Below are 23,115 nucleotides of genomic sequence, written 5' to 3' on the forward strand. Positions count from 1 at the left end.
TGTCACACATACACACACATAGACACACATAGACAGTCAGTCATGCACAAGTACATGAAGTTAAAAATGCACATACACTAAACATAGATTTTAGGCATAGAACCTTTGCTGCTTGTCATACCCTTGTCTCTCTCGCTCCCTCATTTAAAGTCTGCATATACCCTGGCACACAGGCACACACAATATGCACAATATTATGAACCTCTAACCACAGACAAACACACAAACGAAATCAAGATTAGATGAAGAAAGAGAATGAGAGTGCCTGGAGCGTGTGTGTGTGTGTGTGTGTGTGTGTGTGTGTGTGTGTGTGTGTGTGTGTGTGTGTGTGTGTGTGTGTGTGTGTGTGTGTGTGTGTGTGTGTGTGTGTGTGTGTGTGTGTGTGTGTGTGTGTGTGTGTGTGTGTGTGTGTGTGTGAATCCTGAGCTGTCTGCCTCAGCCTGCGCTAAGTAAACAGCAGGGAGGGAGGAAAATAATCTGAAAACACTAAAGAAACTGGTATCACTGGGAGCGCAACCACACAACAACACTTGTGCTATACTGACAGGCGGTAGACATACAGCCTTCCTAAAAAGCACAGCCACCCACCAGGCCCACCCTGGGTTAGCTATTGTCTGAATCTCTGGGTGATCCCTCAAGTCCCATCCAGTGCACTTCAGCAAATATTGTGTCCCTGTCCAGTGTTGCAAAACACACACAAACGCACACACACTGTTAGCTTTCTGTGGTTACAGTGCAATTAGCCGTACCAATTAGCTGGTTCCTCTACCAATAGAGAAACAGAGGGCTCCCCCTAGAGGGGAAATCACATCATTGCCGATGACAGAAATGAGAAAATCATGAAAATGATTCCACAATTACAAAAAACGTCAACGCCAACAAAGGATTCCATCTCAACGGTGGTTTCCAACTGGGTGTAAGGAGGTAATTAAACTGGGAGGAAATGAAGTAGTCCACATGTAAATGGCTTCATGAGGGCTGAGGGCAGATTGTATGGGAGTGATTTGCACTTAAGATTTGTAAGCAAATGCTGCCAAGCTATGGCGTCTAGCTGTGTGTGTGTGTGTGTGTGTGTGTGTGTGTGTGTGTGTGTGTGTGTGTGTGTGTGTGTGTGTGTGTGTGTGTGTGTGTGTGTGTGTGTGTGTGTGTGTGTGTGTGTGTGTGGTGTGTGTGTGTGTGTGTGTGTGTGTGTGTGTGGGTTAGCTTTAAGCCTGTGAAACACTTGTGCCTATACTGAAGTCTGTAAACCTGGTCCACACACCTGTCCCATCCACCATTGTCCATCTGTGCAGTTACTCACACACACATTGATGATGTCTGGCCGACAGAGCTGTGTGTGTGTGTGTGTGTGTGTGTGTGTGTGTGTGTGTGTGTGTGTGTGTGTGTGTGTGTGTGTGTGTGTGTGTGTGTGTGTGTGTGTGTGTGGTGTGTGTGTGTGTGTGTGTGTGTGTGTGTGTGTGTGTGTGTGTGTGGTAGAGAACTAATATCAGGCAGCCTACTACTGTACTGTTTCTCCCCTCCCCCCAATCCAGCCTCCATGGCTGAACTCAACAGATTAAACTATGCAATATAACCCTTACCAATTCACCCCTCCTCCCTCTCCACCTCCCCCCATCCTCACCACCCTCAATTCAATTTCTTCTTGTCCTCTCTCTCTCACTCTCTCACTCTCTCACTCAGAGACAAGATTTGTCTTTTTTCTCTCTTCTCCCAATCTGTGTGTGTGCATGTGCGCGTGAACACATTTTCCTGTTCTTCTGAAGATTGCTTGGCTGCAGTGCAAGGAGATATATATTAATATATGTAAGCTGAAGTACAAACATATATTTAAGATTGCACATGCAAATACACACACATACAAACTAATGCAGTAGGAAGAAGAGCTGTCTAAAAAATGTAGTTCTACCAAAATATAGGAAATTAAACATTAGGACGTGTGTGTGTGTGTGTGTGTGTGTGTGTGTGTGTGTGTGTGTGTGTGTGTGTGTGTGTGTGTGTGTGTGTGTGTGTGTGTGTGTGTGTGTGTGTGTGTGTGTGTGTGTGTGTGTGTGTGGGTGTGGTGTGTGTGTTGACAGAGTGCATGTCAGTCACAAAGACAAAGAGGCCACACACTTGGTTTAAAAGTGACAGTGGGTGTGTAAATGTGTGTGTGGCAGTGTATGTGCAAGTGGACGTCTGCCACACTACCAGCTGGAAAACATCAGTCTGCTCAAATTGCTGTCACAGCACTGTGTGTGTGTGTGTATGTGTGTGTGTGTTGTGTGTGTGTGTGTGTGTGTGTGTGTGTTGTGTGTGTGTGTGTGTGTGTGTGTGTTGTGTGTGTGTGTGTGTGTGTTGTGTGTGTGTGTGTGTGTGTGTGTGTGTCTGCAACTGACTGTTTGCATATTTAAACATGACGAGAGATTTGACGGACAGAAAGTAAGAAAGGTAGTCAGAGACAGAGCCACGGACCAGATCATGTCATTTTTGTCAGAGGTTTGTGTTACCTGCTTTGTGTGATTTTAATGAAGAGTTGCATTTCATTTCCTGTGTGTATCTCCCTGGTTGTCCACTGGGTGCGGTTCTCTTGGAGTCACTATACAACTGTGAATCATGGACCCTGCACCTTTCCCGGTCGTGGGTTTGCGTGTTTCAGTCCACATATGCATGCACATTCTCAGTCGTGCATATCTATTTCTGCATGCTGAGCATTTGTATATGTGTTTGCATGCATTCTCTATAATCTGTGTGGACATATAGCCTGTAGCTAGCTGTGGTGTATTGAGGGCACTACATCAGGGTAAGGCAATCTGCCTCTGAACAGCTCCTTCAGGTGAGATTTATCACCACTGCACTTGGCCTCTTATTATGGCGATGGATTCCCTACCTCTGTATCTCGGTGTGCATGTGTGTGTGCATTTTTGTGTGTGTTTTCGTAGCCCACCCTCATGAGTCTGTATCCTTATTAAAGTGCTGCAGTGGGTATAGCAGCCATTGGTTTGTGTTGACTCCACCCTCAACAACTCCTGATAGGGATCCACTGGACACGCACAGGCTGGGAATAATATAAATTGGGAATGACAAGAGAGAATAAATAATGCTGATGAGAGGAAAGGAGAGGAGAGGAGAGAAGAGAAGAGAGATTTGGGCTGAATAATGATATCCTCCTCACACCACACCTTCTGCATTTAGCCTACAAATTGCAACAAGACAAAACTACAAATTCCAAATTGCCTGGCTGGAAATCACACAGGGTCCCAAAGCAGTGAAGCTGACTGACAGTCAGTTAGGTAGCACTGGAGAAATAGGTCATAGAGCTAAAAATACTTATCTATGTCTCTCTCTTTCTATCTGTATCTCTTAGTCTCTCCCTATCCTGTGTAAAAAACACAAAGTAAAACAGATAGAAAGTCTAAATAAGGGGATGATGAAAGGAATAACTCTGAAAAAGAAATACCCTCAGACCTCAGGCTTACTCCTATACGAATGTAGAAAAAACTGAGGGCAAGAAAGGGAATGAGAGATTGCAACTGTGTGTGTGTTTCCCCATTTTGTGTGTGTGTATGTGCATGTATGTGAGTGTGTGTGTGTCTCCATCCACACGGGTGATACCGCACAAATGAGCAAGTGAGCGAATGAAAGGGAGAGATTGAAAGAGAAAGAAAGATCTAGAAATGGATGCTCAGGCTGTGGTTTCAGTCATCACGCGGGGCTGTTTGCACACAGAGCCGGTTATTACATGGAACTCATTTAGCTCGGCTCAGTCAGGCAGGGCAGAAATAATATTACATAGGCCCTGCCACAAACACAGCCAATACCCCACACACTATTATCTGCATCTCCCCCTCTAACCAGCACAAAGAAGCAATATTGCTGAAATATCATTTGTTAGTTTTGGACACCTGTGACACTGCAATGATTGCTGTAAAATCAATGTTCTCCTGCTAAATGTATTTCATTCTGACCAACATAACACAGTGATACGAAAAGATTGTTGAATTGGGTATAAACATTGGACTATAAACACTTTTTGCCAGTAGATAGTCCAAATCCACTGTAAATCCCTCGTCTAAATGAAACTCCAAAAAGGAAGCCAGTAAGATTTAAAGGGATCCGACAAAATGCTGAAAGAATTTTCCTTCAGTCCTTTTTGCTGAATATTAACATAGTGACATGCCTTGGTTCACAATGTAAAGCACCATGGTGGCGGGTGGGGGTGGAGGGGAAGCGACTTGGAGGAATCAGATGGTTTGAGGCCGAAAAAGAATGAAAATGGAAAAGAGAGAGCCAGCAAGACAGAGAGAGGGGAAATGGCTGAACAAAAGGGAGATGGCCGAAAAAAGAGTGATGGATGGAAAGAGAGTGATGAAGAAGGAAGAAGGGAACGTGGAAGGAAGGGGGTAGCAGGGGTGATAAGAGGACAGGGAGGGAACGAGAGGCAGAGAGATGGAGAGGAAGAGGAGAGAAAGGGAGATTAAAAGAGTCTCTAATCCAGCAGAGAGATAGACAGAGAGGGGGCTGGTGGGGAAATGCCCGGTATATTGGAGCTGCTCTCCTCTACTGATTTGCCTTCACACACAAATGAACCCTCCACTGTACTTCCACACACACACACATGGCTACCCCTGCATGCATACTTCATTCACACATGGATGAACATTTCCTGCAGAATTTACATCCACTGAATTAATTATTCCAGAGATTCAACAAAGTTTAAAGACATTTAGGGACACAACATGGCATGGTCTCCGGCCCACAGCCAACCACCCCGTTAGTACTGACATTGAACCAAATGTTGCTAGTTGTTTTCCCCATGTTGCTGGATAAGCTTAATTTATAAGACTCTTAATAGCAAGTTTGTTTTTAGACATGTTAATTAGGGCTTGTTTAAAAGCTGATCGCAGTATGGTAACTGGAACACAGTTAAACCCATACTGCGTAACGATGGCATTTATACAGTCGGAGAGGTGTTAAGGCAGTGTTGATTGCTGTGGCCTTGTGTTATAAATACATTCAGCTTTATTATTGCACATAGAGACAAATGCTGTAGTGGAGCAGTGTGCCAGCATCCCTGCAGGTCTACAGCTGCCTGACAACTTTGCTGCTTTGATCTCTAGCTTATTATTCCTCTTTTCTGTGGGTTTAAAATCAATTTATAAGACAATCAATGAAAACTGAAACTTTATTTATGAGTCAGTCTTTCTACTTTCACTCTGTCACACTATTCTCTTTCTGACACCAACCTCATCCTGGTACCACATTGGTATATATTCCATGCAAATCATTCAATGTAATCCCCTTTACATGGTGTCAGTGGGGGCCTCTGGGAGCAATCTGTCCACACTTTCTCTGAGCATCCCATATTAGAAAGGAGGGGAGAGGAAGCTCGGAGCTCATATGTCCCACATTACTGCCTCAATGCAGTCCACCTGTCCATTCCTGTCCCATCATCATATAACATAGTGGATACCAGCTGATTACAACATAATTAAACATTGGAATTATTCATCTTTCATATTTTATTTACTATAATTGAGGTACGTACTTTGAGTGAAATACATCTGGCCAAATACCATCACATTCAATCATGTTGCCCAATTCCAGTTTGCTCTCTCCTGAAGTGCTCTTCAAAACAGGCACGTACAAGGCAGTCGTTCATGGAATTGCACAGAATGTCGCCTGTGTCTGCATTTCAGAGAGGCTGAGAGAGACAGACAGCCAAACAGACAGTCAGACAGACAGACAGACAGACAGACAGACAGACAGACGCACTGGCAGGCACTGGCAGGCAGTCTTTATCCCATAGCCATGCTCGGGTGAAACCTGTGCAGCATCCGATGTGAGCCCCTGCTTCTGCATATACGACTTTTCTTTGTTTCAAACTGCATAAGCTATATCTGCTGTGTGCTCAAACACTCCTCAGTTGTATGTTTATATTAGAGCTATTGTTGTGGGATTTTTTTAGGACAGGTACCATTTTTTAAGTACCCGCTGACAGACGCACATCAGCTACGTTTTTGGCCGGGAGCCCAGGCTGGCAGGAGGCGTCTGCATTCCGCTGAAACCAGTCTCAGAAAAACAAAAAAAAGACCCCCAAAAAACCCACAAAGGGGAGCACATCGGAAACTTCACGGAAAATCCTCCCGGCTAAAAACCCATCAGTGGAATGAACTGCCGGTTAAGATGCACGTGTAAAACGCTAGATGTTATTATAGGCTTTATTATGGGCGCTAAAGATGAATGCGAGTCTCGGAGTTGCAGCGTATTTACCTCGGCTTATGTAGCCTATTGCCGAGAGGTCCGGCAGCAAAGGTAACGCTGAAGCCCAAAAAAGCGTGTAGTGATCTCCATTCTGCCTACCTGTTTACCCCCTCTGTGCCCAAAAATGTGTACACAGGTACGGTAAAGCCAGCTAAGCTCCCGGTCAGCCTCACTCTCCAGCCTGGCTTTGACCGCGATCTTGGCTGGCTACAGTGGCAAGGGACACACCGGGTCACCCAAATCTACCTCCAGCATTCCTCCATATCCCTGAACACACGCTGCTGTTTGCTCATGGAAATTGTTGTATGAATTGCAGCGTAGCGCACAATAACCCCATGGTGCCAAAAAACAGAAACCCCCCGTCAGCTTCAAATGTAACTTTTCTTTAGGGCTGATTCGCCACCGTTGAAAATATGCATATGCTGTATGCATTGCATTTATAGATCTGATGGTAATCGTGCTGAAAAATATCAAGGAATTAAAGGGCTCTAAAATTGCACTGACAGCATGCACAAATAAACAAAAGCCCAAACGCTGAGAAAATGTGTTGTACTTACGATTTGAGAGGGTTCTGTACCGCTGTGGCCATTTTGATATAGTATGATAGAATGCAACACTGCAGAGCCCGGTATTGTACATGTAATGTAGCAGCTATTTCAATTTCATTCATTCTCTGGGGCTGCGGCTGGAGAGAGCAACCAATGGGAGGCGGGAGCGCTGTGTGACAGCTTTGGGGAAGTGTAGTTTTTACTCATGTCAACATGGAACATGCTGAGGGGTGTTGCACTACATTTACCAGCGGGGATAGCGGCGTAAGTGGACCACAGTCCCGCCTCGGACTTGTAAGTGCAAAGCCATCCCCCAGTTCCGAATTTATTTTTAAAAAAATAAAAAAACGTCTACAGTTATGTCAAGGTTGGGTTGCAGGGCTGTCTGTCAGTCTGAGGATGCCAGATTCTCTCCTGCATTGTTGCCTTGTCTGGATGGTGATGGTGGGTGAGGTTGCACTGTCCCAAAATTGCATCACGTCAGTTGCAACTTGATGGATAGGCCTACATTTCACACAAAATATAGAAGGGAAGATATTAAGAAAAACATATATAATTGTGTTTTCTTTGCAATATATGCAAGGAAAACACAATTATATATATTTTTCATACATGGCCTAAACCTCACTAATCTGTCCCTACACATATTGGTAGTGAGGTTTAAGCCTTATATCACCTTAATTGCTCATTATAAAGAACAAATTTAAAAGAACACAAAAATTGTATATTTTGTAAGAAACGTTTTTTTTTAAAAAGCTATTTCATTTTCTTAATACATACAGTCGATATTATAAAGGAAGTCAACTATATTCTCCTAAAGAAAAGTTGCAGAATATATTCAATTAGAATCTTAACCTTCAGTGGCAAGTTTAAAGTCATTTAAAGTCAAATTAAGAGACGTTGTGTCTTCATAAACTTACAGTGGCATGCTGTTAGACCCATGCTTAATCTTAGCTAGGTAGCCCAGCACTGAGCAGCTTTAATTATTCATTAATCAGGGGCGATGGGTTGGGAGTATAGGCCTATAATTGATTCTTTCAGACATTTGTCTCTCATGGTTGAGCCCGGAGAAAAAATTGGGACCCCCTCCAATCTCCTCACCCCTCTATCCTTTATCATTTCCTTTCTCGTTCCTTATTTACATCTTTATATGCTTTTCCACTTGTTTGGGGGAAAGCAAGGAAGAAAGGGGAAAAGGAAGGTCCGATGGATATCAGCCAGGTCTGTTGGAGTAGCAATGCTGGAATTTCTTTCTCCATGTCCTGCAGCAGTGGCGCCGCTCTGAAGCCATTCGGTGACATGTGATATTTATAGATCTGTGCTAACAAATATTTAATGAACATTAGCAAGCAGCTTTAACATGGCAGCACTGCTCCAATAAAACACTCTCTGTCAGTTAAATAGAAACTTTCATGTGTCTATAGCTGTAATTTGGAATTGGTTTAAAAGATGTGTAAGCTATTTCCCAGCTTTAAATAGTGAAACAAATACATGGAATTGAATTTTTTTCGTTTGCTTAATTCATCTTCGGAAATTAAAAAATCTGGTAATCATCTCACAGACAACGTTATTTGAAGACATGTCATTTAATTGTATGCTGTTTATATTTTTGAAGTTTTGTTGATAGGCAGGTCCTGTGTAATTCATCCTTTTGTCCACAGGGTGGCGCTAATGACTCAGACAAGACGGTGACCGGACCAACACACAGTGCGTAATTATGTGGACTTACTATAACATTTATTTGGTAATTAATACACTTTATGTCTACATAAAATCTACCAAACAAACCAATTGATTGCATTTATGTTTAATCATTCTCGATGTATGTAGAACATGTATTCAACAGTTTCACGAAGAAAGAGATTCTTAATCATGAAACTGATCTGGAAAGAAGTTATGCAATTTAAAAAAATATATAATATCCAAAAATAGAAATGGTCTGAAACGATAACCTACCCGTATTTAATTCACTTCATCATACAATTATTCTGGACTGAACAACAAATAAGAAAGCCTTCAGGATGGCCATCTACAATGCCAAATGTTCCTCTTCGTGTTACTATTGTTGTTGCAATTGTTTTTTGTCCTTTTCTGATCATTCATTAAAAAAAAGTTTAGTTTTTTTAAACACACATAATGCGTCTGACGTCACTCGCTGCGTGCTCCTCCAGCAGCGTCAGCTCACACGCGCTGTTGTTGTGATTGACAGAAGGGAGTCATGTTAACTTTCAGTTTGCTTTTCGGCCGTCACAAATATGTTTTTAAGTAAGTAAACAATGATGTCCGACATACTGATGAAGGAAATGGAGAGCATCTCGATCAGTCCGACGAAGCCCGAAGAGTGTCCAGACGGTGCTCGGAGCTTCCTGCTGGTGGATGAACAGGAAAACCTGCAGGTAAAGTTAGCAACTGAGCTAGCGGATGCTAACATGTAGCTGCTAAAGCTAAAAAGAGTAGAACAAGAACACATATTATTATAAAAGCCAGCCACTGTCACTTATGCTAACAGTTACAGTGCTGATGAATGACTCATGTCGGCTTACAAAACACCGAACTAAAGTCATCATGTTATTGTTTTATCTCAATTTAAGGAGCTTTCTCTCCCTTTCTCTATTATATGAATAGCCTTTACCCGTGACGTTTGTTTTTTAAGCAAATAAATATATTGTGTTACCTTCAAAAAAGGGAGGCAGAGCAGCTAAGGTATTTCTTGTTGGGAAAGTCCCTGGTGAGTCATGGAGCGCAGCTGACCTACAGGACGCTCCCTCACTGTATTGTTGTTAAAGCAGTACAAAGTGCAGGGCATATTGATAAAGGGTTCATTTATCCTAACAGTCTGAGATGTATAAGCTACAACCAAGTAGGACTTTTTGAATGAATACGGCCATCATTCTGGACTGTATGCATATATTCTCAACGATAGTAGAATATAGATCACCAAGTTCTTTATTTTAGAAAGTTTGTTCATTTGTTGATTCAGAAACTATTTCTCTCTTTGTAGGTGGGAGCTTATCAGACAGGTACAATCCATAGACTGGTACAATCACAAAAAGACAAAACAATTGAAGGCTTGTCAACAAAGTTCTCAGACAACATCAAGATTTGAGAATGAAGTACTTACAAATGCATGTCACCCAGCTAGAAATGATCTAATATAATGATCTCTGTGCTTGGTTAGTCAGCAAAGGTTGATAACAACTCAAATATCACCATAGAAAGTGTCTGACATTTCACTGAGGATTTCCCTTTCCACATGGATTAATAAAGGTGTATCTTATATTATCTACCACTCACAAAGCAGTGTCACACTTGTGGTTGTCGTCTTGCAATCTTGCTCGACATATTCCCAATGTTAGTACTCTAAGTGTGTTCTCACTAACTACAGACAGTGAAAATAATAGCCAATAAAGCAGAAAGTTGTAGAAATCTTCAGAAATAATCACATCACATTTGTTAGCCATACATCTTTTTGTAGAAAGAGCTGGAGAGACGATGCTCTCTTGCGCGCACCAATGTTGGTGACATTAGTGGAGAACACTGAAGTTATTGTTCTTGACGTGTCTTAGACTTCTTGTCATCCACCACGACTGAATTGTACAAATTGAATAACCATTTTCCATCTATTCAATGAAGTCAGCAGGGGAGCCTATGATATCATGTTAAGACCGCCCTGCAATCCATCCTCTGTTCTTAAATGACTTTTGTCGTTGTGCTCCCCCCCCTCCCTGCAGGTCCGTGATGAGACTGAGTTTGTGGACAGGCTGGGCTGTGGGGATGTGGCAGGAGTCAAGGTCCTCTCCATTTTTGGAAACACCGGCGATGGCAAGTCCCACACCCTTAACCACATCCTCTTCAGCGGGGAGAGTGTGTTCTACACCTCCAAGTCCCCCAGCTCCTGTACGGTGGGAGTGTGGGCTGCGTATGACCACACCCTCGGCCTGGTCGCCCTGGATACTGAAGGCCTGTTGGGGGCCGCGGCCAATCAGAACCAGAGAATGCGCCTGCTGCTAAAGGTGCGTTTAGTGATCACTGGTTGGTTTGTTGAAAATACTTAATAACTGAATGTATTTATAGCAACAACTAAAAAAAAAGTGTTGATCTCTGTATTATTCAATTAGAGCTAGGCAATATGCCTTACAGATAATGATTTGATATTTGAACATGCATATCGATATTTTATATGAAATTACGAAATTGTTTCATTATTTTAGTTTAATGCGTATGAAAATCACAAGCGTGAATATTCTAGTATTCAAATCTAAGCACTATTAGGTGCTGTTCTGTCATTTTAAAGTCAAATTAGTCTTTGCAGATGTATTCTTCATTTACAATTCTAACCGGCAGTGGCTCAGTCAGTAGGGGCTTCGACTGTGAGCCATAGGGTCGCCGGTTCAAGTCCCCGACCAGACCTAAAATATGGAGTGTGGACTTCTACTTGGAGAGGTCCCAGTTCACCTCCTGCCCTGCCGTGGTGCCCTTGAGCAAGGCACAGGACACCACTCCCATTGCTCCCCGGGCGCTGTACAATAGCTGCCCACTGCTCCTAGTACTAGACTCCTGGTACTAGGATGGGTTAAAAGTAGTGTTGTCACGATACCAACATTTTGGTTTCGATACCGATACCAAGTCAAGAATTGCGATTCCGATTCTTTTTTGATACTTTTCTTAAAAAAAGGGAAACAGTCTTAAATGTAATTATTGTGCTTTATTTCACACCATAACACCAACTTTTAAACAATGAGAACAATAAATAAAATAAATGACAAGAATTCGTATTAAATAAAATGAATACATTTCTTAAAGTACCGATACTAATGAAACGGAGGCCTCGTGGTGTCCGTAGGCTTGCCCTCACTGTCAGAGATATAGCTCAAATACATCAAAATTTCGCTTCTGGCATCTTTTTTGTCAACAAGCCGAGGCGCAGCGGCAGCTGCACTCCCACTTGCAGCCATGCTTCTCGTTTTCTCACATGCTCTGGCAGCTAGTGCGTGCACGAGAGAGGGGAGGGACTTAGAGCGTGCTTGAGAGGGGCGGGACTGCAGAGCAGGCACGGCTGCAGTGCAGGGAGTGGAAGCAGAGCGCTGAACACACACGGCTCTTATTAAAACGGCGCTTTCTCACCGGAGTACTTTCCCCCGTCATTCTTAAAGTACCGATACTAATGAAACGGAGGAATCGTAATGTTTTTAACGGCAGGGTATCGCGGTACCTTTCAAGTATCGGTACACCGTGCAACACTAGTTAAAAGCAGAGAACACATTTCACTGTGTGTGCTGTGTGCTCTGCATGTGCGACCATTAAAGCGGGTTTCATTCCTCCCAATTCTATCTATCTATTCTATCTAACCAATTATTCACACAATTGAAATGTATATGTCACTTTACATCAGTACATTGAGTATATTAAATGTATTGCTCACTCCTACACCCAATGTATGTAAGTTTTATTTATGCATTTGTTGGATATAAGGTGGAGAAAATGTGTGTTTAGCCATTTTTGTTGATATGGAGCTAATCATTTGCGAGCTCCTTTTATGTATTGACAGATCCCAAATTGCATTATAGCTTCTCCAGGTGCCCAGTTTGTTCTGGCCCAGCTCAGTGTTGCTACAGGGCGGTGCTGGTAGTATCACACAGATGGGAGAGTGCTTCTTGTTGTTGTGATAGCTGTATTCAAGAGAAGGATATGGAAACACATCAAGTGTGTGTCACTGTCAATGTAGTTGGCTGTTAAAAGAGGAGAATGTGAGGTTTATTTCCAATCTTTTTATTTTAATTATTTTCCTGGCACTATAAACAATATTTTAAACATCTACTACCTTTCTTTTCCAGGTGCTGGCAGTGTCTGATATAGTGGTCTATCGTACACGGGCAGAGCGCCTCCACAACGACATGTTCCAGTTCCTGAGCAACGCGTCGGGGGCCTACCTGAAGCACTTCACCCCGGAGCTCCGGGCCCTCTCCAGCCGCTGCGGTCTGGACGTGCCTCTGTCGTCTCTTGGGCCCGCTGTAATCGTCTTCCAGGAGACTACGCACACCCAGCTGCTCGCTCATGGTAGGGGAGGGAAATGTACTTGATGCAAATGCTGTATGTGATCAGATAACAACCCTTTTGCTCTTTAACAGGATATCTTTGGGGGGTTTTAAGCTCGTTGGTGTTCTGTTTACCTGCTGAGAACCCCGGCTGAGCAGTTTAAGTTCTTTGGAGGCACCATGTTATTATTTAAAAAACAACCTGCTGTTTAAGTAAAAAAAATCTAAAGTAAAAAATGAAGAGAGTAGTCAGAAATGATGGTATAACAATCAGTGAATACAATTTAAAATCTTGTGAATTACAGCAACCATGAGAGATCCTTGAGTATTGAGTCATAAATGAGCACCAAAACATTACACTGATGTTTGTAGTGAGGTCTGCGAGATTAGCCGGAGACAAAGACAGAGATGTCACACACGCATACACACACATACACATACACACACACACACACACACACACAAGACTAAACACATCTCCCTGGTAAAGAAAATAATTGGGTACAATTTAGTCGGGAATGCATCTGTTGTTAATTTGTTATCGTGCGGTTACGTTTTCCATGTAGCATCTTAACGTTATCCCCCCATTGTGTCACTGTGGGGGGGCTGCAGCCTCATCAGGGGATTGCAATTAACTTCTTAGCAATTATATAAGAAAGACTCTCAGTATTAATGCCTCATTGTTTCTGCTGCAGATGCTAAGTTGTCCGGCCATGCCGACACGCTGCTCCAGAAGCGTTTTCACGAACTGGGCCTGGGTACGGAGGCCTTCAGCTCCGTGCAGTATGTTGGCACCCAGACCATCACACCCCCTACTGACTACAGCCGGCTGCTGGAGGCCGTCAAGCAGCAAGTGAAGAACACTCACACACGCTCCCCCCGCCAGCCTGGGATAATGTTTCACGCTCTGGAGGTAAGTGGTGGACCATTACCTTTGTTGTATAGACATTTAACAGAGGGATGAAGATATGTTGTCTCATAGTCGTGACTCTTATCTTATTTTGCTTCCATCATTCCTCTCTCCTGTCCCTCTTCACCCTTTTTTTGTTGCTTTTCCTTAGGCCCTGAGTGAGCGTTTCTGTGGAGAACTGTCAGACGACAAGATGATCCCGTACTCCTTCTTCCCAGACGAGTACTTCACCTGCTCTGCTGTCTGCCTCAGCTGCAAGTGAGTCATCGAGTCATCAACAAACATTTCAAGAGATTAAACTGCGCCGGAACATTTGACTCAAACAAAATCTGGGAAGTATTTTGACTCAAAGCCTGGTTTAAATGAAGTCTTTGAGCTAATCTTCTAAACCTGAGCAAATGTAAAGTTGGCATCACTTTTCTTCCCTTGTTCAGTGTATAGTTATTTTGCAAATTCTGTGACCTTTTATCAAGCATTATTATAGATATTTAAGAATGAAAGGGATGGCTGTATCAGCTTGCTTACCCTCTGTTATTGATGAAGTCTGGCCCTTATGTTTGGTTTCAGACATCTGAGCATCGATCCTTTGCATCATTCCACCACATACACTTTTCAGTTCAACAGAATTGTTCCAATGTTTCGAATTGTACCAGTAAAACAAAGTCGATTTTAATCTGTACATTTAACTTCTTTCTGCAAAAACGATATCAGACAAATTGTATAATTCCGAGTATTTTCACGTAGTTATCAGTTCCAAATCTTTTTAAATGAATTATAAAACACACATCTTCCTCAGTATTTTCACACAGCCGGTTTACGGCTCTTATTACCAGATGGAAAAATAAACAGACACACAAACAGAAGTGTGTCAGGTGCTGCTGGCTTATTCACAGAATTGGAATGTTTTCCCTAAAAGCAGAAATCTGTTGTTGTTCTTGTGCATGCTAACTGACTTCCCAGTGGTACACATTACATGTAATGTCTTTCCCATCTTTTTTGGAAGAGAGAGAAAAAGTAATTGAGAGTACTACTCTTTGTGTTTCCTTCTTTATGGAAAGTTGAGTGTGAGATATGAGGTTTCAGTTCTGGACTATTGGACTTCCTCAAACCTGTTTGCACTGTTGATGTCTTTCATGTTGTTCTGAAACTATTGGTTTTCTGTTCCTCTCTAGCATTCGCTGTAAAAATGGAATGAACCATCTGAGAGACAGGGTCCCCCACTTGGCAGATGGACTGTGCCAGTATGTTCACCAGTACAACAACAAAGTCCTTATCTGCAAGGTAAGACTGACCAGGCACCAACTGGGACCTAGTTCTCTATGTGGTGTCAGCTATTTGGATTTTGTACTGGATGTTGCATGCTGCGCCAAATTCCAGGCCCCTTTTCAAATCATTTTTGATCCTATCTTACAAAAAACAACACACAATATAACTGTTTATATGTCTTCTATATTAATTTCAGTTTTTGATTGTCTTATGTCTCCAGAAGTGTTATGAGGGAGGCAGAGAGGTGATTGTTTTGCCCAAGACATCAGCTTCCTCTGATAACCCATGGTTTGGATTGGCCAAGTATGCGTGGTCAGGGTACGTAAATACACACAGCATTTTTATTGCCTCTTTTGCAATTATCTCATTGTATCTCCCTGCCTCCCATTAGCTATGTGTTGGAGTGTGCTAGCTGTGGTGTAATCTACCGCAGCAGACAGTACTGGGTGGGGAACCAGGACCCTGAGAGCGGCGTGGTGCGGTCGGAGGTCAAGCACGTCTGGGAGGGGGTGAGCACTCCAGCTTTCTTCTTTTGCTCCACTTTGACTCCGTTTCAATACAAATGAACTGCAGATTATTGATTAGGCATTTGATAGATGGGATCATTAATACTCACCATTCACCAAGGCCAGACCACAACATTAAGAAACGTAATCACATGATATTTGATTGTCTTGGTCGATCAATACACTTTATTTAAACGACATATAACATTTGCTATTATAACAACATTATAATGGCAACACCTTGCATGAAGTTTGCTGTTTTTGCTCAAAGAAAGATCCTGTAGGTGATACATTTGAAGCCCTTATCATTGTTTCAGTAGGGATGAATATATGTTGGTACCGTCATCATTCACCGACCTTTTCCGATCAATCTTCTTTTCTCCACCTTCATTTATCCCTCTCTTCTTTCAGTCGGACACTTTTCTGACGACCCACCAGAACGCTGCCCAGAGGGTCCTGGACGGGATGAACTACGTGATCCAGTCAGTGTCAGAGTACAGCACCGGGCCCACCAAAGCTGTGGCAGCCTGGGTCACTGACCAGGTGGCCCCCCCATACTGGAGACCCAACACAGAGATCACTGTGAGTGTGAACAGCTAGAGATGAGACACACACTGAATAACAATTCATATAACAAGGGATAAAGTTGTACGAAAAAAGTCCAGTTGTTATGAAATCTTTCCTTTATTATATTTCCTTTATTTCCTTTATTAACAGAAAGAAGAAATTGTTGAAGATATTTTTTATTATATCCCTGCAAATGTCTGTCCTCATTGAATCTTCCTCTGCCCCTCAGGCGTGTCATGGCTGCAGGAAGGTGTTTGAGGAGGCGGAGAGGAAGCACCACTGCCGATCGTGTGGCGAGGGTTTCTGCCATCCCTGCTCCAGCCAGAGGATGCCGGTGCCGGAGAGGGGCTGGGGCAGTGGGCCGGTCCGGGTCTGTAAGAAGTGCTACCAGCAGGGAGGGCCGGCTGACACCAACAGCCAGGGTAAGACAATGATCATGACTCAGCATTTAGTTTACCAGCATCTTTGTTCTGCTCATGGAGGTTAACTTCACCTTTATTTGTAAGTTGTGTTTAATTGATTTGCTGACAGCATATAGCAGATGAAGTCACACAATCACAATGTGTTTTATTATTAAATTATATTATTAAAGGGATTCAAAACAAAAATTCAAGCAATTCCAATAAAAATAAGCTTTTCACAAAGATTATTTCTTAAAAATGTATATATTTGTTGTTATACGTTGACTCTTGAAATGGATATTTGTTCATGATTTTCCATAAAAAGTACATTACATTCACCTTATATAATAAAATGTACTTTTTAGAATGTAATATTAAAGATATGCTTTGTATATGTGCTAGCTGCTTTCATAAATATTGTTATTGCTAGTTTTGTGTACTGTTCATACATGTCTTTCCTTCAGTGTGTAAGGTGGAGCCTCGTGGTCTGATCGCTCGCAGGGTGACGGAGGTGGCGCAGTCTACACTGGACATGGTCACCACAGCTGTGGACTACCCGATCTGTGAGTGCAGCTGCATTTCACAACTAAATTAAAAACAATCAACAATACATTGAAATTAAATCATGTTAGATAGATGAATATGGAAGTAAATTGCAATATATTTAAGGACTGGCAACTTAAGTATCCCAATTCTGGAAAGAAAGAGCTGTATGTATAACTACTGGGCCCTGGTCCTTGCAATGAATATTTTTGCATAAATACAAATATGATGGCCTAGAACAGTGGTTCTCAACTGGTGGGTCCCGACGCAAAAGTGGGTCGCGGAACCTTTTCGAGTGGGTCGCAGATGTGTGAGTGAGGATAAAAAAATAAAATAAATGTCTTTCAATTTATTTATTTTTAGGAAAAAAGTCAAACTGTTATTTTGAAGGCCCGATTTTCTAAAGCTGTGCATGCAGTCGGCATTGAACTGGAAGTACCGGAGACCATAAACGGTTTGGAAAACTTCTGTCACGTAGTGATCATCTTCTCAATAAAAGATCTTTGCTGATGTTTTTTCGAGTCTTCTGGCCAATCAGAATCAAGATTGTTGCCGGAAGTCCCCACGGAGAATAACTTTGTGGTAGAACTATTCTTTATACATCCATGGGTACAACTTCAGATAAAAATGAACACATAATGAAATATGACCCCGGTTTGATGATTGACAGGTCACAGAACAATGGGAGCTATCTACCCTTACCCACAATTTAAAGTAATTCACACAGACTCTCTCCTCTTTACTCTTCTCTCTGTGAGGAGCAGCAAGCTGTCAGAACAAAGTGAAAAACAAACAATGGCATAAAATATTATTAATATAGTAATAGTATTTATTTTCTTCTCAGAGTGTACCAGAATGCGTAGTTTATATGTTAGTATTTCAAAAAATTGCAGAGAATCCCCCCCAGGGATATAAGGGATATATGCACTGTACTTCACTTTAATTAATACTGTATGCTGAAAAGCGTATATATTACAGCACGATTTCTTGTTGAATAGATTTGAGTGGTTCAAAATGTTGGGTCGCGATTTATTGACAAAGGAAAAAAGTGGGTCCCGAGGCCTGATCAGTTGAGAACCACTGGTCTAGAAGCTATCCATACATCATAAGTTATTTGATAGCAGGTGGACATTCACTACATAAACATTATTCAAGCTCCATGAGTAATGTATCAGCCCTAGTGTATATAACAGTAGGCAGTTTTCACGAGTTGTCTGTTAAAATATGGATATTTATGCCATTATCAAAATCTTAAATTAAATATTTATTGTTCCATCCACTCCCCTTAGGTTTTATGAAAGATGTGGCTCGGCCGGACTACTGGGTGCCAGATGCGGACATCACCCAGTGCCACCAGTGCTCCAAACCCTTTACTCCGACAATATCAAAGCACCACTGCAGGGCCTGTGGGCAGGGTGTGTGCGGCCCGTGCTCCACACACATCAAGCCCGTGCCCTCCCGAGGCTGGGACCACCCGGTCAGAGTGTGTGAAGGCTGCCACGCCCGCAAGGACAGTCTGTGAGCTTTTCGAACCTGGAGACCTTCCTCAGATGATCCACGAAGAACACTGTGAATCGTGGCACTGCTGCTCCCAGAGAACAAGGAGGATTGAGTATGAAGCACTAAACGGCAGAACAGCAATAAGCCTTGTTTTAATGCGTGAAGAGAGACAAAGCTTAAAATGGTCCCCTTGTGTTTTATCAGTGCTGGCCCGGGATCAGCTTCCCATCTAATATGCCTTCCTCTATCTACTGATTCTGCAGCAGTCCAGAGGCACAACATAGATCAACTTCTCTATAGCCCTACTGCAGCAGTCTAGCTATCATTAAACCAACTGGACAAATGGAAAGCTGGACGTGTGATTCTTGGAAATGTAGGATATAAGGACATACAACTCTTCTCCATTCTGCAGAGCTAGAACTCTTTGCTGTGTAGTCTTCCTTCATTTATTTGTTTTTTGCACAGCCCTGCAGCACACAACCCATTCTCAATTTGACCAATTTGTAAACAAGTAAATAAGATGCTCTGGGATTTTAAGAGACCTTTTTTTTTATTTAGAGGGATTCTTAACCTGTCTACAGCCTCATCTCAATATATTGTATCACCCCTGCAAAGCCCTCAGAAAGGTAGAGAAAGTGTGGGGGGTTTTATCCTCCTGCTGATCCTTCTCTTCTCATCTCTTTCTCTCTTTGGGGTATAAAAGAGAACAAGACTGTTGGAAAAAGAGAGCCCTGTGTATGCCGGTAACGCTCTGGACAGAAAGAGAGAAAGCATAGAGAGAACACAAGCTACAGCAGTGTGTGCCTTCATGGGAAGCTTGATTCCCATTTCTATAGCCCCTAATGTCTGTTTTAGGGGTTTCCTTCATATGTGCTAGGTGTAATGAGATTATGTGTGCCTAATTGCAGGGCAATGTAATCCAGAGCCTCGCTCATCTGACTCAATTGTATTTACGATATGGTGAAATTGATAGGAAAATAAACTTTGTAGCACATTAAAGACATTCCAATGTATGGACATACCTGTTTACTGATAGATTGGCTTTTCTGAGGTCTTTATAAAAATGACCGCACTCTTTTGAGCTAATAACGCTTCAGAAAGTAATATTTAATGAATGCACCTGCACTAGACTGAACAATTATTGTTAATGGAATTATACACTTTCTGTCAAAGGGACTGAGGGACTCTGTTTTAACATTCTGAATGAATGCTATTTCTCATTGTCCAGAAATAATCAATCAATTTGAAAAATGTTTTTTCAGTGAAATTGACAATCTTGATTTTCTTTCTTCTTAAATCAGGCTTGTTCAAATAAAAAGAACAAAGGAAAACTTTGACTCTATAAATGTATTCCCTCCATGACTGGCTTTCTCTCTAATCACTCCATATTAGTGATGCTTTATTTCTTTGAATGGGTATTACACGTTTTTGCAAAAGCGAATGGATGTCAAAACATAGACAATGTAGCAATAACAAAAACCCTTATGTTGTAAAAAAAATCATAGTGGTGTAAAACTAAATGTCACATATTCAGGACATGCTAAACACACAGTGGGCCTAGAATGTGTAGATGTGTATGCTAATAAAGGAAATGGCATAGTATGTGATAACAACATATCAAAGTAAAGTAAGTCATAAAAGTATTTAATAAAGAAGGTAATATCAAAGGTTATTTGGTATGTCATATAGAATCTGTAGTATATTTACTTGGAGTAATTTTTACCCTATAGTCTATGGTGCTGTCTAAGCTTTTTTCTTTCAAATTCATAATTCTCAAGCAATGTTAGAGTAAGTGATGTACTGTCTCAAAAACCATCCTTATACCTTAACCTATGTTGCTAACTCTACCTAATGAACAGTGAAGCTGCTATGCACAGTATAGCAAGTAATAGCCGGTTCATACAGATGTCCACATATCTTATTTTTCTCTCCAACAACCTCCAGTTCAATGTTATCTGAAGTTCATGGTGTTAGGGAAATAATTGTCCTAGACTCCTAGATATGACGTGCATGACCAACTCTGACGTCTGTTATCTCCTTTAAGGAGATAGGCTGCTTCAGCCATAATGTTGTTGTTCCCATTCTATGATCGGGCAACTCGGTCACAGATGGTTTATTGTTGTGGGTACACTGGGACACTTCCTTCTCGGTGTTTGTGGACTCCAAGGTGTGAAATCTTCGAGGCCATAAGTGTCAGACTCAAGTAACTCAGTGTTCCCAACTGTTTAGGCTATCTTCTCAAATATGTTGATTACTCTCTGCGAAACCAGTTAAATGGGCTAACGAGAGAGAGGCGCTCCAGATTTGACGTGGCAACTCTACCGTGAAGTCAGAACCTCTGGCTCTTGGACTTGTGATGTGAATTCTCCGGCCGACGCTCCAAATAAACCATCAGTGTTTGACATCAAAGCTCCTGCTCTTCCCGTGTCTCTTTCCTGAGTCGGTGACTCCCACTGCATTGCTACACAGAAGTTTCCCTTACACATGGTGCCTAATGTCCAGTGCTCTAATGAATCGCTGACTAATGCCCATGAAGTAGCCCTCATTTCCAGCACAAACCTATTATGTAAGCCTAATATGACTTGAGCCTGACATAGTGTGGACAGAACAGACAGTGGAGGGCCAGTAGAATCTGCATAAAGATGCTTCTTATCCAGAATATAGCATACTTCAGAGTAAATCACTTTTGAATGAAGGACATAGCGGTAAAGGTAACAATGAAAATATAACTTCCTTTTATTGGTAGTTGGCTTTGAGGTAGCTCATATGCTTCTTTACTCCAGCACATATCCACTCAGTGCTCATTGTTTCACTGTAGAACAGCCACACTTTAAAATGTAGCATGCTGTAAAACGGATTGAGCGTGAAACTGTTGTTGTACTAGAGAGCGTGCATATTGAAAGTTAACAAAGTGGTATGGTGCTGGTGAAGACAAGCAGAGTTTTTGACTGAGTGACTCTTGTGCTGCTAAGGTAAAAATGTTGCTCCACATGTCAGCACTGTGAGAGGTTTCCTACCTCGCTGTAGGAAAAATTCATCATGAAGCGTTAGTTTGAACAACACACTTTTAAACAGTGATGACAAAACCACCAGTTTTCTCTACAGGCATCTGTACAAAGACTGGGATGTGAGGGAGTGGAAGTAGAAACAAGAACATGGTGTTACTGCTTGTTGCATGCTCCCTTTCTGTCACAGTCCTGGGGGAGGTTTTGTCTTTTTATGGTTATGACAGCTCTTTTTATCTAGAATAAATGGATGCTGCAAGACACTTACCGTTTTTAATCACTGATTAAAAAAGGATTGATTATATTTGCTTAAATAGTCATATATTGTTATATTAACATATGCTTAAAGTAAACTGGAGTGATGCTTTTGTTAAAAGCTTGTCAATTGTCAGATATTTTAATAACAACATTTAAGCGTGTGTTTATTGTTTAAAACTACTTTTCTATAGCTATACTGATTTATGTTTTTATTTTTACAAATCTTGAAGCCTTTTATGTTCAATAAATACTTTGGAGTATTATGATGCATGAGCCATTCACATATAATACATTACATTACATTACATTGCATTTAGCTGACGCTTTTATCCAAAGCGACTTACAATAATAAGTACATTCGACCAGGAAGACACAACCTTGAAGAAAACAGAATCATATAAGTACATCAGGTTTCATAGAGCCAAACATTTCAAGTGCTACTCAACTGGCTTTAGGTAAGCCAGTCCTTTATTAGTATAAAAGTGCTTCGTTAATAGTTCTAACGCTCGAAGTGGAGTCGAAAGAGATGAGTTTTCAATATACACATTATGTACATGCATGCATTGCAGTATATTGTATATTAGTAAATTGTATATTGTATATTAGTAAATTATGTGCATTTATTACAATGAAATACAAAACAATTCAGGATATAGGCTACGGCTAGTTGTAGTAGCATGAAAAGGTTGGGTCGATGCTGCAGTGCCCTGTTTATACACAGGGTGGCGCTAGACAAGCAAAAACATTGTAGCCGAGCCATAGTAAATTATTCATGAGACCATCTACTGTTACTGTCCTAGTCCCAGCAGAGGATTTGACTATCAAGTTTATTTGGAAGTCGGAAATATGCACCCTTTGCCATTAAGTTATTCATGTTACAAGAAGCTCAAACCGCTCTTCATCAGCAGAGCTGATTTGACCAATATGGTAAGTATTCAACTATAGTTGTAAATAATCCAGAGTGGTTTACACAGAAGTTGCATGCAAAGCCAGAAGAGGTTATTGGAGGTTATCACCACTGTATACTTGGAGAAGCTTTATTACTGTATAAACAGTTGTCTTAATGTGGTTTAGTCAAAGCCCTACTGCATTATAAAAGAGATGTCATTGACACTCGGTCATCCTTATAACACCAAAAGAAGCTTCTGACGAGAAACTTTAATAACCTTTACATCTCCATCTCCTTTAGTTTTTTAAGTTAAAGTAAACAACATTCCCTCATTCTCTGTCATTTTTACTAACTGAAATGAGAAGAAACTAAGTGTGTGTGTGGGAAACACATTTGATCACTATTTATAAACTGAGTTCATATGGGCATTTGTCAACTAACAATGCT

General features: G+C 41.6%; 1 protein-coding gene across 1 annotated transcript; it reads left to right on the top strand.

The window, feature by feature from the left end:
• Positions 1-8,954: 8,954 nt before the first annotated feature.
• Positions 8,955-19,847, top strand: si:ch211-11n16.2 (zinc finger FYVE domain-containing protein 1). The gene is made up of 12 exons (XM_034233235.1): positions 8,955-9,184; positions 10,520-10,801; positions 12,623-12,845; positions 13,519-13,736; positions 13,885-13,991; positions 14,906-15,014; positions 15,220-15,317; positions 15,391-15,508; positions 15,917-16,087; positions 16,302-16,494; positions 16,938-17,036; positions 18,306-19,847. The coding sequence occupies exons 1-12, from the start codon at positions 9,065-9,067 to the stop codon at positions 18,536-18,538; spliced, it is 1,971 nt and encodes a 656-aa protein (XP_034089126.1). The 5' UTR covers positions 8,955-9,064; the 3' UTR covers positions 18,539-19,847.
• The last annotated feature ends 3,268 nt before the right edge of the window (positions 19,848-23,115 follow it).

The sequence above is a fragment of the Gymnodraco acuticeps genome, unplaced genomic scaffold (genome assembly GCF_902827175.1).
Source record: "Gymnodraco acuticeps unplaced genomic scaffold, fGymAcu1.1, whole genome shotgun sequence".
Taxonomy (NCBI): Eukaryota; Metazoa; Chordata; class Actinopteri; order Perciformes; family Bathydraconidae; genus Gymnodraco; species Gymnodraco acuticeps.

What these genes read in the sequence shown, in the direction of transcription:
- si:ch211-11n16.2 (XM_034233235.1), top strand. Translation starts at nt 9,065, where the DNA reads ATGATGTCCGACATACTGATGAAGGAAATGGAGAGCATCTCGATCAGT. An exon ending in ACAAAGTCCTTATCTGCAAG is followed by an intron (nt 15,015 to 15,219) that starts GTAAGACTGACC and finishes TTATGTCTCCAG; the next exon opens with AAGTGTTATGAGGGAGGCAG. An exon ending in GGCTGACACCAACAGCCAGG is followed by an intron (nt 16,495 to 16,937) that starts GTAAGACAATGA and finishes TCTTTCCTTCAG; the next exon opens with TGTGTAAGGTGGAGCCTCGT.